This window comes from Hetaerina americana, unplaced genomic scaffold (genome assembly GCF_022747635.1).
Source record: "Hetaerina americana unplaced genomic scaffold, ioHetAmer1.1.p SCAF_76, whole genome shotgun sequence".
Taxonomy (NCBI): domain Eukaryota; kingdom Metazoa; phylum Arthropoda; class Insecta; order Odonata; family Calopterygidae; genus Hetaerina; species Hetaerina americana.
Genome location: NW_027287383.1, coordinates 38,234 through 54,355, shown reverse-complemented (window position 1 = coordinate 54,355; position 16,122 = coordinate 38,234). Strand labels below are relative to the sequence as shown.

At 36.3% G+C, this 16,122-nt stretch overlaps 1 protein-coding gene across 1 annotated transcript in view; it reads right to left on the bottom strand.

Annotated features, from left to right (window-relative positions):
- Positions 1–16,122, bottom strand: part of LOC139697401 (ecto-NOX disulfide-thiol exchanger 2) — a 32,252-nt gene that overhangs the window by 5,682 nt on the left and 10,448 nt on the right. Inside the window, exons 6-9 of the mRNA XM_071596085.1 lie at positions 12,745–12,851; positions 8,165–8,320; positions 4,791–4,931; positions 1,314–1,527 (exon numbers count right to left, since the gene is read on the bottom strand). Of these exons, the coding sequence (XP_071452186.1) occupies positions 1,314–1,527; positions 4,791–4,931; positions 8,165–8,320; positions 12,745–12,851 (618 nt within the window). The remainder of the gene's footprint in view (positions 1–1,313; positions 1,528–4,790; positions 4,932–8,164; positions 8,321–12,744; positions 12,852–16,122) is intronic.

Below are 16,122 nucleotides of genomic sequence, written 5' to 3'. Positions count from 1 at the left end.
TAAAACTTCATCACTAAATTACTAGGTTGCATGGGATTTTACATGGAATAAATAATTTTTCTGAGTAGCATCCCTATTAGTGCGGTTACTAAAAGATGGAATTGATTGGTTCAATATAGATCACCATCATTGCTGGTCTGGCTGCAGTGCTGTGGAGGTTATGGGGCCGTGGGAGGCATAAATACAGATAGAATGGATCCTCTTTTACAATGGATTCATATTATGATATGCTCTGTTAAGAAAAGCGTGACTTATTACTCACATCATGGCAGGAGAGTTATTAGCTATGTCATTTCTACCAATAAAAAATAAAAAAATGTGTACTTAATATTTGTTTTAGTCTGTTTCCCACAGTAATTAAATCAGTCTTAGGAGTTCAAAATCATTAAGATGGTTTCAATAGCATTTTTTTGTAACGAAGTCTGAGATTTCATTTGCCCATATTTCAACAATCATTATATTTTGGTTCAGTGAAATCAATTGGCAAATAAATATTGGCAGCTGCCAGCCTGATAATAATTTTTTGGAGATAATGATGACTGTGAGTGTCTGAGTCAAGTTTCAACTAATGGAAAAAGTTGGCCAATAATATTTTAATCCAATGATGCAAGACCATGTGAAATCTGTTGTAAGACACATTTTGTTCATGAAATCACGTTATATTATTAGTGAGCATTAAAAATTATTTAACCTATCACATGGGTAATTTTTCCTTGCAGTCTGCTGCACTTGCATATTATAAAATTCAATTTATGTATGTGACTCAATAGATAGGTTTGACTAAATTGTCACAAACTAATGTGCTCTTGGGTTCATTTTATGATTTTTGTATTACTTATTAATTTCATGGTACCTTGAAGAAAAAGCTTTATAAATTAATTCAACAGTTGAAGATAGCATACCTTAAAAAGGACAATAACGTGTTGATTTATTTATTAGAAATTTATCTAAGACGAATCAAATGCAAATGTAAATATCATAATTTGAAAATTAAGGAAAAATTCATGTTTTAAATGCTTTTTCCTGGTTACTTGTTCATCTCCCCTTCATTAAACCAGATGGATCTAATGTATAAAGAAAAATTAGTTCTGTTTCATCACCCACACAAACTAAAGGAAATTTATCCTCCATTCGTTTGTCCTGTTCTCAGAAAACAATTTCAGGAAATGGCATTCTCACAATTATTATATTGAAAACCTGTTACCAAAAATTTGTAACAGGAAAGTTAAACAAACACGATGGCTTAGATAGCATGAATCTTCTTATGATTACCAGTTTGTGAAGTTATTTACTTTAAACATGTTCAAACTTACCAATGAGTCTGGCATCTCTTTCAGTCAATGGATCAGCTACCCTGAGCCCATCATCTGCCCCACAGCCTGAGCCACTTGGTCCATCGGTTGATGAAGAGGCTGCTGATGATGACAGAGGAGATCCACCTGACGATGTGGCTTTGGCTAATCTGGCTTCCAAGTCTTTTAATGCTCTCTCATCCTCTGCCTGCTTGCGCTTAGCCTCCAGGAGTTGCTACAATTTTTGTCAAAGAAATTACTCAAAGAATTTGGCAGGCAGCCTATTATGTAAATCTTAGAAAGTCAAGAGGAAAAATTATGAAACAAAAGAGTACACATTTTTCAAACTGCAGATAAATACATGCCTTTTAAATATTTCAGTTTCATTAAAGATTCAAATAAGTACAACCTGAAACAACGAGAAACATCAATGTTTATTGAAAGACTGATGGTGCTTTCATGAATAGTACATGAAAAAAAAACATTATGGACTCAGGAGGTTTGAGCTCGCACATAATCTACAAGGGTAATCCTAGAAGTACCCGGCCCAACAAAGAAAACAAAAATTTTTGGAAAAAATGTATTTATTTTTCAAAAATCTCCTTTCAGCTCAATACACTTTTCCCAGCGATGTTCAATTGGTTCAATACTCTTTTTAAAAATAAGAACAGTCTTGCTCCTCAAAATAGCCATTAACTGCTGACATCACTTTTTCACGGTTGGAAAATCTTTGACGACCACCGAGCCATTTCTTCAAGTTTGCGAACAGAAAATAAACCGAAGGGGCTGAATCTGGTGAATATGGTGCATAAGATGCTATGAATTTTGGCCATTGCAATTACGGCTTTGCGAGCTGGTGCATTGTCTTGATGAAACAACACTTTCTTCTTAGCCAAATGCGGTCACTTTTGCTTCATTTCTTCTCTCAAACATTGCAATACATTTGCATAATACTCGCAGTTGATAATTTTTCCTTGCTAGGAAATTATCCCACGCACATCCCAAAAAATAAACGCCATGACCTTGCCTGCAGATGAGTCTTTGCCTTCTTTGGAGCCGGTTCTCCCTTTTGAATCTATTGTTTTGACTGTTCTTTTGTCTCGGGTGTGAAGTAATGGACCCATGTTTCATCCATGGTTATGAAATGATGTGAAAATTCTGCTTTGTTGCTGTGAAACTTTGCTAAACACTCAATTGAAACATCTTCACGACACTGGTTTCGCTCGAGTGTGAGTAAACGCGGCACCTATCTTACACACAGCTTTCTCAAGTCCAAATTTTCATTTAATATGCAATGTACCACACTTTTTGAAATGCCTATGTCTGCTAGCTCGCAAACTTTCATTTGACGATCATCCAGTATCACTTTGTGGATTTCCTTCACCGTTTTTGGAGTTGTCACCTCATTGGGTCGACCAATGCGATAGTCGTCTTGGCAGCTCGCACGGCCTCGTTTAAACTCTGCTACCCAATATTTTACTGTTGTAAACGAAGCAGCAGGTGCACCCAGAGTAGAATCAAGTTCCGCTTTTATATTGGTTGGGCTGAGGCCTTTCAAATAAAAGTATTTTATCACATAACGATGACCAATTTCCTCCATTTTCAAAGATTCACTGAAAACATTCACTATTGATGGCTGCCAAACAATTACTAAACAACGTTACGTCTTCAAACTTGAAACATATGCTTTATAGATTCCATACTTTCTAATACAGTGATATTTTTCAAACAATTATCGCCGTCTCTAGGTCAGGCCGGGTACTTCTGGGCCTTCCCATGCAGATGGAACCTGGGCAATATTGTTGATTATTTATTTTGGGGTCACAAGGGGGCAACATTAATGCATTCTGCAGGCACATATGCTTTACAGGCAAGTTCCTCCAAATATAAGTAAAAATAAGCACACAATTTCATTAATGGATTGATTTAATTTAATCAATAGAAGCACTTCAGAAGACTTCAGAAACTTGATAATAACTGCCAAATGTGCCTTTAAATACCAAAGAGTTTTAAAAGCTTGAAATAAAAATAAGGAGGAATGGAAAATTATGAATAGCTTTCAAGGTTCACATTTCATCCAACTTATCTTTCAGATGAGTTCTGCATGTTATCTTATCAAGAGCATTAGATCATCTGCGACTTGAAATATCCCAGTATGATTGTATTACGGTTTATTCTATTCTCGCCTTGTTTATAATATACTTTTCTGAGGATCATCACCCCAAGCTGCAAACATATTTAAAATACAAAAGATGGCTGTGTGTTTGATTGCTCATGAAGCCTATCACAATCCCTCTCGCCCCTATTTAAAAAAATTAAGCATTTCACCCATACCATGTGCATATATATACTTGAGTGTTTGATACCTGCAAGATCTAACCTTCAGGGATATTCAGCTAATTCTGGCATATGTACATCATTATGGTACGAGACAGCATAAGGACCTACATGCCCCAGGTGTCTGCACTACGAAGACTGTTTTGAGCCTCAAGGTTATGAGTTTGCAAATGTAAAATAACCTGCCTTTGGTACTAAAAGCTACCATGAGCACTCCTGTGTTTGTAGGCACGGTAAAAGCTCTCATACTAAATAAATGCTCCTATAGTGTTCAGGAATTCATGGAACTGGATTACAATCTGTACATACCTGTATACTTCTATTTTTTGTCTTTGCTAATTTTCTGTGTCGGTATTAGTGTCTTGCATGTGATTGAAGAGTAAATAAACTACCATTATCATCCAATTCATAATATAAATAAACAATTGCTAAAAAAAATAATTTATTATTAAATAATGCCAATTTTGTAGGAACAAAATTGCCCCTGATTACCAAAGCTTAATATTTTTGGACTACAGTAGACAGGAAAAATAAAAGCCAATTTTGACAATTGTATCAAAAAAGTGTCAATATGATATGTAATATGACAAGGGTGTAACGTCCTAAATCTTTACCCATGAAAATATAACTATAATTATGTAATATAATAGAATCCAAAGCTCTGTGAATAGGTGACTCCTTACCTACCTCAAATAAGGTCATTTTAAGTAAAAGTCTATTAAAAGAAATGTTTATAACAGATATATACACTTAGAAAGTGGGAATTATGATTGAAGAACCCCATCCAAAGCTGTATTTGAATATAATGAATAGCCAGGAACAGTTTTGGTATCAAGATACTTATAGTAGAATAAGATTATGCATGCACGTATTCATATGCATGGGCACATTCAATATTCCAGGAGAACTGAAGTGCCAGCTCAGGACAGAAATATTTCAGCCAGAATCAAAATGATGTGGCTAGTATAACTAGCCTGAAATAATGTTGGCCAATACAAAATATCAAGAGAGAACTTTAGCCTACCCATTATGCAGGTTGAAGAAACAAAAGGGATTAAGTTTGGCTGCTGTCACAGCCTCCCACACATGACAATACCTCTCAAAGAAGGTGATGACCTTCACGATATCACACACACACACACACACAATCATATAGTTCACCTGTTGCATTCCCTGCAATGTTTGCTTCAAAAGCTGAGTCTGTTGATCTCGGAGTGCTACCTCTGCCATTGAGTCAGAACGTACCAAATCGACTTCATTTTTATATGCCTCCAGCTGGCAGCGCAGACTGTCATTTTCTTCCTGCACAACAACAGCAAAGATTTAAAATCTGTTAAATATTCATTTGAATTAGTTAAGTGTGGACTTTTGTTTTACCACTGTTATTTCAAAACCAATAGACCTAAAAATATGAAACTCTACATGCATATTTAGGAATAATGAAGGTAGTGCATGTCCAAAAAATCTTTTTAATATTTTGGTTTGGTTCCTGCTCATCACCTTCTTTCCATTTGAACTGCACCACTGGTTATATTCAATTGGAGTTTGGTTTATGAAACAGTTTTTTGAAACGTTTGAAAGTAATGAGATCTTGTGAGTAGGTCCATTCAATGAAACAGGTTTCCTTTTCTCAAGAAAATATTTACTTAATTAGCATCAATATTGGCTTTATCAAGGACAGAAGCAAGTTATACCTTAGACAATTTCTTCCTTTTCAGATGAATTCAACACATTCAAATTATTACCCCAGCTTAAACAAAATATTAAGAGTAAATTACTGCTTATTGGTAGGAGCAAGAACAACCAATTATTCTCTTTCTGAGGTTTTCCATTAGGAGTTTGTTACTTTTACACGAAAAGGCAGGCACTCAAGCCCATTTCACTGACTAAACTGAATTTGTGCAGATAGGGAAAGAATTACTATAGAAATAAGATGGGGAGCTGTGATGCCATATTTGAGAGCAATGGCAATCTTCCTTTTATTATTTTCCTTGAGATCCTTTGGACCTCCTCTGCTCTGCCTGTTCCTCTGCACAGTCAAGGACTTTAGGATAACTGACTAAGTGAAACAACAGTGGTAACTGCGGTGACCAAGGCCCGGTCTTCCCTGCCTTCTTTTTGTTTGTAGAATTCTCTAACTTGGTGACTTTCTTTTGAAAAGATTAGCGTTATTTGTTCACTTTCAATGCTAGGATTCATCTAACATGAATCACTCTTTTCGCCAAGACTTTTACACACTGCTCTATCAAAATTAAGTGAGACTACCCACTGATCCAAGTGGCCTTGCAATATGAGAAACTGAGAAACAACACTTCCTGTTAGTATAACACTTCCAACAAAATAAGGTCAAATGAGTAGCCTAATAATAATTTGTATCTTTATATGGAGTTTGCAAATTATACCAGTGTATGAAATATGGAAGCCATTGCAATGCATACACTGCTTAATATCACAAAATTAAGGAAGAACCTTGACAGGAGGACTCAAATCTTATCAGAAGCAAAGTTTCAAAGGACACTTGCAACCATCATGTAAACACTCAACTATTAAAACATCCTGATGATAAAAACAAATTTGCACTATTCTACAGGTTTATTGGTAACATACAATGCATTTCAGTTCATCAAACCATCTTCAGGTACAAGCCATGATTCAAATTGTGATACATCATATTTATATCTGTTTGAGGATAGGGGGGGGAGGGGGAAGAAAAGAGTGAGGAGTAAGGTAGGTGCGGACAAAGAGGGGAAATATGGAAAACCCATTGAAACAGAGAAACTAAAGAAATGGAGAGGTAAAAAGAGGGGGGGGATAAGCACAAGTGGTCATTATTTGAGAGGATGGTGGCAGGTAGCTAGTATCCTGGCGGTAGGAAGGAGGGTAGAATAAAGAAGGGTTCTAAAGATGCTGGAGGACTTTAATGAAACGTCTCTCCGAGCTTAGCATCTACTACAATCATCCCACTCAGTTAAATTGAATCCTGAGATTCTACACCACGAAAATAAGGGCAAAAGATTTGATATTTTAGAGCAGCTTGAAATAGTAAAATTAGATATGAATGTTCTTTTAAATGAAAATATTTTTATAAAGCACTCTCCTCTCCCCAGAATCCCACTTTTCTTCCCTCCCTTCCTCAAACAGGTATAAATATGATGGATCACAATTTGAATATTTTCTTGCACCTGAAGATGGTTCGATGAACTGAAATGCGTGATACGTTACAAATAAATCTGGAAAATTGTAAATTTGTTATTCTCATAATGGCTAACTTCCACTACATCTTGCCTGAATCTGTTGAATATATTAAAACAACCAGTGACTAGCTCACAGAGCAAACTAAAAAGTGAAGTTGCCATAATGCGAACCCATTGTAAAACTGGGATACACTGATATAGAATCAAATGGTTGATTGAAAAACACACATGCCATTTAATTTCAGTTAGGAGTAACCGAATTTGACTCAAAGCTTTTCCATTTTCTCCCTTTCCTCCCTTATAATCTATCAGAAGCAACTTGATGCTAGAGTTTGAAAAAACCTGTCAATCAATCATTTCCCCCAATAGCTAACCCCTTCGTGTCTATTTATCCATTTGCACACTTTCTTGATCACTTTCACTTCAAAAACATGTCTTCAGCAATAATATTACCCATTCTTTTTTTCAGTGCTTTCATTAAGCTTATTTTCCCTAGCACTCTTCACATAAAATTTTCATCTGTCCTGCAATCCATCCATTTTATCAGCATAAAATATGCATTGCATCTGATCTTTTCATCCTTTGATGCCAGCCCCCATGCCTCATATTTTTTCAGAAGTAGATCCAATACATAAGGTTTTGATGGAGAATTGTACAATTTTGAGGCTTATATGCATGTTTTAAGCTAAAAACTGGCTTTCTTTTTAAGAAAGCTCTCCTGGCTTGCAGAATTCTGCTAATGATACCCTACTTCTTTTCTCCCATCACAGCTGGCTCTGCTTTCCAAAGAGTATAGTCTGTTTCCTTTCATCCTTATTTCTCTAGCTCTCGATAGCTATTTTATAACTGTGCTGCTTTCTGATATTTTGTTGCATGCTTATCTAGTTTTCTTTAATTTCCAGGTTATACTTTTTACCGTCTTACTTAATTATTAAGTACTCTCTCTTGATCTTTAATTCCAGCCACCTGATTTTTAAACAGACCATGTATTGATTAATCTTTTGTAATTCTGAGACACTGCTATAAACTTCACGAGCACTACTACATAATTTAAGTTACACACACAATGCCATTAACTTTTAACATTTCTTGTTTTCCCTGTCCATTCTACAAAGAAGAGAAAAGTAGTCCTGATAAATTTTTTAACACCAGGCAATTAAGTTGCTCACCTTATTTTCACAATCAATCATTTAATTCAATACTCTTTCTACTAAATATCCTTGCGATTTAACTTTGCTTTGAAAAGTGGGACAGGAGAACAAGAGACATCAACAACATGGAAAAATAGTGGAGGATAAAAATGGGAGGATGTAAATAAATGATAGCCAAACACAAACATACCTTCAGACCCTCAATGGCTTTGGCATCCTCATCCATTCGAGGGAACTTTCTCCTGGTGGGTCCGCTACTGTCTGCCTCCATATCTGAGTCTGATACTTCCATTTCCTCATCAGCACGTTCATTCAGGACTTCTTCCAGTTGCATGCTCTTAATCTCCTGGATATCATATCAAGAAAAATGGTCAAACCTTGAGGTAAGCACACTAATGAATGCTGAAAACTTCTAAGCATTTAGATAAGACTTCAGCAGTACTAAGGTACATCACCCTCAAGGAAGAACAAATCTTGTATAAGGCAAAAATAAGAACAAAACATTCAGCTAATGTGTAAGGAGCTTGTCAACATAGGAAAACTGTGTTACTTATGTAATACAACATATTTCTACCTCAAAAATAAAGGTGAAAACTCAAAAAACGTCATGTATGCAGACACAGAGCAATCCAAAAACAAGCACATGGAAATAATCAACACCTCAAAGCAAAAACTAAAAAAATAACATAATATCAAAATATTAAAGCTATCATATATGTCTGTGTTCATTTCTTGGAGTTATTATACATACTGTAAAAGCATGCTTACCAAAAAATCAAATGTTAATTGCATTTGTGTTTCTCCATATTGGATAGTCCTCAATTTAAGGTACATGTAGAACAATCCAATGTTGATCAAGTCACTAGTATTTTGAAGGCTTCGATAAATTAATTCTCACACTTATCAATAACAATAATATCCCACAAATAAGGTCCAGCCCAATTACATTACAGAGGCTTCAGGAGAAGCTACATCATATTTAAGAAGCTAATACCAATAGAGGGCATAGTCACCTAAATTACACGTGATACTTTCCATAGTGACCTGATTTCACAAATACTTTTAAGAGTAAAGAAAAAGGACCAATTTATTTGCTGCATATTAACTGTATATATTAAAAGAATGCATATTAACTACAATTGCACTATACATAAGAACCTATGCAAGACCTTGGCAACCATGATATAACTGGGATTACATGAAGTTGGATTATCATTTAATGCATGAGTTTAAAATTTGTTAATTTTACGACAAATAAGGTCCTGGTGTAATCTCACGGTATCTAATTCCAGCATATTACTTCAAAACAAATCAAAGACCTGTTAACAGGTTGTTCGACTTAAATCTTTTAAGCTGCAGCATTATGTCACCCAAGTGTATTCATTGTTACTGTTACAAATGCTGAACAATCATAATTCCTGACCATCAATTTTTCCATTGGCAAAAAACAGCACCCTCAAGAAAGCAAAAGTGCATAAACCTCAGGTAGACATCTGACAAAGTGATGTGGGCACACATATATATAACTATCTTTCAGGAAAAATATTCCTTCTCTCTGGCCTGGGAAATGAATCACTGGATATAAATCTATATCTACGTGTATTATTTATCCGCCACCAAGCTGTAAGGAGATAAAGAGTTATTGGAAAGAACCAGTAACAAACCAACCTCCATATGTGGTCTTCCCACAGTGCCATCTTCCTCTCTGCACTTCCCTTACCTTCCTTTCGAGCCAAATGGCCTGCCAGCTTCCCCTTCTACTCCTTCCTCGTCATACCTGCAACAACTCCATGAAAGGCACACTCATCCCCCCCCTCTCTGCCTTTTGAATGTAATGATAAGCTGGAAGAATGTCTCAGAAAATGTTTGAGGGAAGGAGGGAGAGGGTGAAGATGATCCAATCTTATACCGTTAAGTTTGATGCCACAGTGACGACCCCCCATGGCTGAGTGTTATAGCCACTGGGGAGTGGTCGGATGAACTGTTTTGTACACAAAGAGTGGAGTTTTGTCCATTGACTAGACCAAGGTCAAGTCTGCAATCCAGGGAGCCTCTTCATTCCAGTTTTAGTAAGCTATTTCAGTGAGCACGAGTGTCCGTTTCAATCATAAAATTCTCTTTCAAAAAACAAGAGAAGAATTTATAGTCTGGATATCCTGCAAATTTTCTTTAAAGTATTCAGTAGTTTCCTTGTGACACGAGAATGAAGGCATGGAGGTGAAACAGTGGTGCAATCCAATAACACAAAAGGAATGAATAACTGAAAATATACAATTACCTACCTTACTGCAAAATGCTTCTAAAATAGGTGCATACCTGAAGTGCCTGTGCATTTTTAGACAGATTTTCTAGATGTTTCACGGAATGAATATGGCTCTCTGTTTACAAACTGTTTCAATGAACATTTCTTCCTGATGGGCAAATGCCATAGAGAAATTCATTAAGTCACAGGATTTATTGCTTTTGGAGCTGTCTGCTCCTCCCAACGTCATTTTATTCAGAAAATTTCCTAATTAAATCATGGTTTCATTCAGGGTGTTGATTGGTCTAAAGAGAATTGTCCTTTCTGGCATGTGGAAATATTTTTAATTATACACTAGTATTACCAGAATATTCCGATTAAAAATTAAGAACCTGCCTGAAATACATATTTAAGTTTTAGAATATGCCTTATATGAGTTGTCTAATAATTAATTAAGCACAAATTAAAAAAAATGCACCAATCAAATCTATTAATTGGTAAAGCATTTGTTGACACTCAAAATAGAAATCAATGAAAAAAATTTCAGAATTTTCTATTTAACTATTATTTCATAAATTAAGTGAATAAGATTTGCTAAGGTAGCTGATGTAATGGAATGAAATTACGTAGCTTCTCAAATCTCCATGTATTCTGAATTTTTGAAATGCATTTAATTCCACAAACAGAAGGAATAGTGATGATTCAAAGAAATTCCCTGCCTCCTGGGTTAGCATTGTCAATCACCACCCTGCTCATCCTGGTTTCTCCGGCCAGATGGACATTTCTGTCTGCCCTCATTGGCTTTTGCTCATCATACAATGCCTGGTAAATGACTTGATAGGTGACTAGGGTAAGAGAGGGATAGAGGAAAAGAAAGAGCAGCCCTCAGGGTGACGCAAAAGTTTGTTTTGACTCCTTACCTTTGACCAACATACTCATTTCCTTACACCATATCTATCCCTCTCTCTAACCCTAACACTGTAAAATCCTATTATAAATCCCAGTCCCTCATGCCAAATACACTTTTGCCAACTTTAAATCAGCAAAGCATAGCCACTACCAATGGAGAGGAGGAGGCCAAATGAATTATAGCCTGTAACAAGTCAGCAATTCCTGAGTGTGGGTTACTGAGTGAAAAAGATTTTATCCACTAAAACATCTAAAATCATTATTATTGGATTGGTTGAAATACACTACCGCTCCTTAAATCAATGGTTGCAAAAGCAACTTTTAATAGTTCACCAATTTCAAAATTACTTTTAGCAACACCACTTTTTCACCATCAAACTCAACAAAATTCATGGAACATGATGAGTGAAAGGAGCAACAGTCACTTTCATTTGATTTGGTAAAAAGACATGGAAGGACCTGAAAATTCTATAGCATCAAAATGCATAGTGATAATAATGCTCACAAACCAGAGAATTCCAAATGATGCTGCCTTGGAATAGATTCTTAGGCATTCAAATAATGTACACCTTCCTGACCCAATTTTAAACAGCCAACTCTTAACCATTGGCAGTCTTTCCCACCATCAATCAAAGAAAATTCTTAATATTAATTGCTTAAACAAGACCACTGCTCAGGAGATGACCAACCTGTACAGGCATAAGGTTCTACTAAAGGTAACTTTGACCGCACATGGCCTTTCTGCTTCATAACCTCCAACTCTACTCCTAGGTAAGGTGTCAAAGAGGCCAATCAGGGAGTCAGACTGTGCTCTCAAGATATGACAGCATTTTCCAAGGCCAACTAATTTTCAGCCAGCTGATCCAACCATGGACTTAGCAAAAATGTTGTTGAAAGCAAAAAAAGCCACAAAGTAGAAATAACTTGGATGCACACATATAAGCGTTTCTATTGGCCTGGTAAGATGCAGTCACAACGTGGCACACTGATTACAACCTCTGACTCAATTACCATGTGTCATGCAAGCATGCAAAATGAACCAGACAAGGACAGATATGGAAAGTCACACTTGACTGAGAGACTGAAATCAGGTGAGCATCAATCAATAATTACTCCTACTAGCATGACATACCACGTTAATAATGAGTGAATTAGAGGATTTTTAGGTTTCTTTGGGCCAAATTACAAATTGATAGTTGGGCAAAATTAAAATAATTCCTAGTTAAAACTTCTTCCATTAGTTTACTAGTCAAGAAAATTTTATGATTTTTGTCTAATCTTATTATCTGATGAATTTCAAGTCCTAATGTTTCAAAGTATGCATATATCTACCTATTGAAGCGGCACAATGTTCTTCCAGGGTAAATATACCAGCATTCAAATAAATGGAAAACACACGACAAATATTCCTATACATAAATGACGCATGAATGAAACTGGCTATTGCTATAAAACATCTCAGCTTCAGTCAATTACACTTTCCATGATTTCCTTCGGGGTCTGAGTCAAGGCTAATGCTAAGAAAGAAAAGACAATGGAAAGGAAAAAGAAATGATGGAGGATTGAAAGAAAACAAAACCAGGTATTTCCTCTTTCAATTTGCCATGCATCTTACGTACCGATGCTTGCTTCCTCCACATGTCAATGTTCTTTCGCTGAGCCTTGGTGAAATGGTCCCACACCTTCTGGTGACTGGCAGCCACAAACACCCTCTCTATCTGACCGACTGAAGGGTGACAGGGGTTAGGGGCGGCAAAAGAGAGAGAGAGAGAGAAAGAAAATGGGGAATGGGGATAGATAAAAGGGGTGTGAGAAATAGAGGAAGGACAGAGGGACGGGTGGAGGTCACAGGTCATAATGAGAGCCAGAGTGAATGTGGGCATAAGTTCGTTCGTTACCAACAGACTGGAGAGATGAAGTGGATATGGATAGGGGGCTTGAATTTGAAGGGCGAGTGGGACATAATTGGTCTAGTACAACAGACAACACTAACCCATGTTTCCAAAAGGAGTTGTGGTAGCACTTGGTCTATCACCCCTAACGACACTCTACACCGGGTGGTGCCCATCTTCTTGCCAAATAGAAAATTCTAGCACAATTCATAACACATCCCAAAATAAGAATTCATGAGAAATTTCTCATGAATGTGACATTAGCTCAGTCATTGCAGAATATTTCAGGATGAAACAAAATAATTTCTCAAAGAAATAAACACCATAATGATTTTTACGCTCTGAAATTGTTGCATTGAAATGCACATTAGCGGATGACTCCGTTAAAAGTTACTGTTGCGGCATCTCCCGCAGTTTCTTTGGAATTTACCATAGCTAATATTTCACATGCAAGTTACAATATTCTTAAGATTTCTGTAGGCTCCGGGAGGTAATGCTGAACAACCCAAATGGCATGATCTTCAATCCCATCTTGGGCACTGTGATGACTCTAGAATACTTATTTGAGAAGATGCTACAGCATATTCTTTACGAATTGAGCACTTACTAACTTACTACCTAAATCTCTTGCTACTTATTTCTTCAATATTTGCTATGCACTCTAAATAATCAACTATTTGAATACATGCTCTTTTGTAAGAATACCAGGGCTAGCAAGGGGTTATTTTCATTGTGCTCTGATAGATTTGGGCAGTTAACTGTAAAGTACTACTTGAAAATAATCCCTGTGTTCCTTCAAACACAACATTTGGGATGGAATTCGAATTGAAAGCTCAAGTTAGCTAGTACGCTCGTATTCTTTAGAATCCAAGAAAAACATGGACAAAAAGTTTTTCAGCAATTCAAATGTAAAAAGTAACAAACCAAAATTCTTCTAAAATCCTATAATCATTAAATGATACACTTCTCAGCTAATTTATTCAATGATTTCTCTTTCAAGCTAATCCTAATTACACGGAACAGAAATTTCTTAAAGCTAGAAGATTGATTGAAAAATATAAGTTACAAAATAAATTCATAATTGCTACTTAAAAATGCTATACATAGAGCATTAATTATTTAACTATAACTGGGTTATCTGAACTTGAAAATTAATAAATGCAAAAAATGTATACTGGAGTCATTAATTATTGATTGTTATTATATATGCATATATGATATAGGCAGCTATGAACAGCCATCCCCTCCCTATTGACCAACCTACTTCCGAAATTTTTGTTACTATTCTCTGAATGACTGAGCCATATGTCATCATATTTCTCCACATTGTAAGTGTTAGCTGACTCACGAATGTAGCAATCTCAAGAATGAGGCTGACGTACTTAAAACTGACAATTTATAGTTTGAATACATGGAAGGCTATGTGCACTACAAAATTATATGTATGGGCAGTTGAGAATTTCAGTTTCAAAAAAAGATGAATTAACTATCAATACCAACTATTCATAAAAAAGTGCATATCTTAGAAATAACAATACTTCTACTAGCTATCACTCAAAAACACTGATATACACCAGTAACAATACACTTATCAAAGGCCTACAATGTTCAACAGCAATTTTCATGGAATGCAAATTTTCTGTCAGGCATCAAAAATATGAGTGTACAACAAGGATCAATGCATAATATAAGTTTAACTATTTCAAAAGGCTATCCCAAAACAAATCTGCCTTAAAAGGAAATCCAAAAAAAATTGATTAATTTTTTTTTTAACATTAGTACGAGGGTCATCCGGAAAGTAGTACCCGTTCGTGCCGCATGAAGTGCTGACGACGCGAGTAGCCGCTGGACGAGGTCAGATAGCTTCAGTGGCTTGTCTGCCTTCTCTGAGCCAAGTTGCGTGACGCTAGCATTGCCTGTGTTGTTTCTGTGATTGTTTACAATGTTTAAAAAAATTGAGAACGCCGCCAGTTGTGAAGTGAGGGCAGTGATTAAATTCCTCAATGCAAGAAACGTTCGCCCATGTGATATTCATCGCCAATTAAAGGAGGTGTATGGAGACAATGTAATGGACGAGTCGTCTGTTCGGCGGTGGTGTCGCAACTTCAACATGGGGAGGGGGAACACACACGACGATGAGCGTTCGGAGAGACCGTCTGTCATTACAGACCAACTGGTGAGCTCAGTTGACGAATTCGTGAGGAACGATCGGCGCGTCACAATTGATGACATCTGTGAGCATTTTCCCAATGTTTCTCGAACAATTGTTCATGAAATTGTTAAACACCATCTGCATTATGCAAAAATTTGTGCAAGATGGGTCCCTCGCGTATCTCAATGAGCTGGCGGCGAAGGACTATGCAGCAGGAATACAGAAACTTGTCACACGTTATGACAAATGCCTTAATTTGCTTGGAGATTATGTTGAGAAGTAGTTTAAAGTATCCTCTTTCAAATAAAATTTTTTATGTTTGTTAATATTTACTTTTGTGTCTTTATTTCACGAACGGGTACTACTTTCCGGATGACCCTCGTATATCATGAATATATTTTCTAAATCCTGTCACAGAAATTGAGACCTCCAAGATTATGGCCATACAGGCTTTCTAATGTTTCGAATAAATTATTTGGCCTCAATTGAACACAATGAAATAATGAATAACTATGACTTTCACAGATTAGGGCATTATTGACTGAAAACGTGCGGAAACTGTCAAAATTACAGAAGTAATTCTTTAAGCAGCCAAAATCAACAAAATATTTGTATATATGAGATGTGCATGCACATTAATCACATCTATCATAGAGTAAAGACAAAAATGTAATGGCTTTTCTAAATGTTTTTCCAGAACTACGTTCACTAATTCCAAATGATGCACTGCTGAGCAAGATAAAGTGTCATGGCAAATGATTGACCCTGGTTAATCGAACCATAATACTTCCCCAATACCATTGAAATTTCAGAAAACCATGAAAAGTACTGGCAAGCATTACAAGATTTTTGATGATGATTGTGTGCGGCAGTTACTTGATGATCAGAACCTGGTTCTTCGACTCATGCCCATCAATCATTTGGTGCAAAATCAAACAACAAATGATATAGCA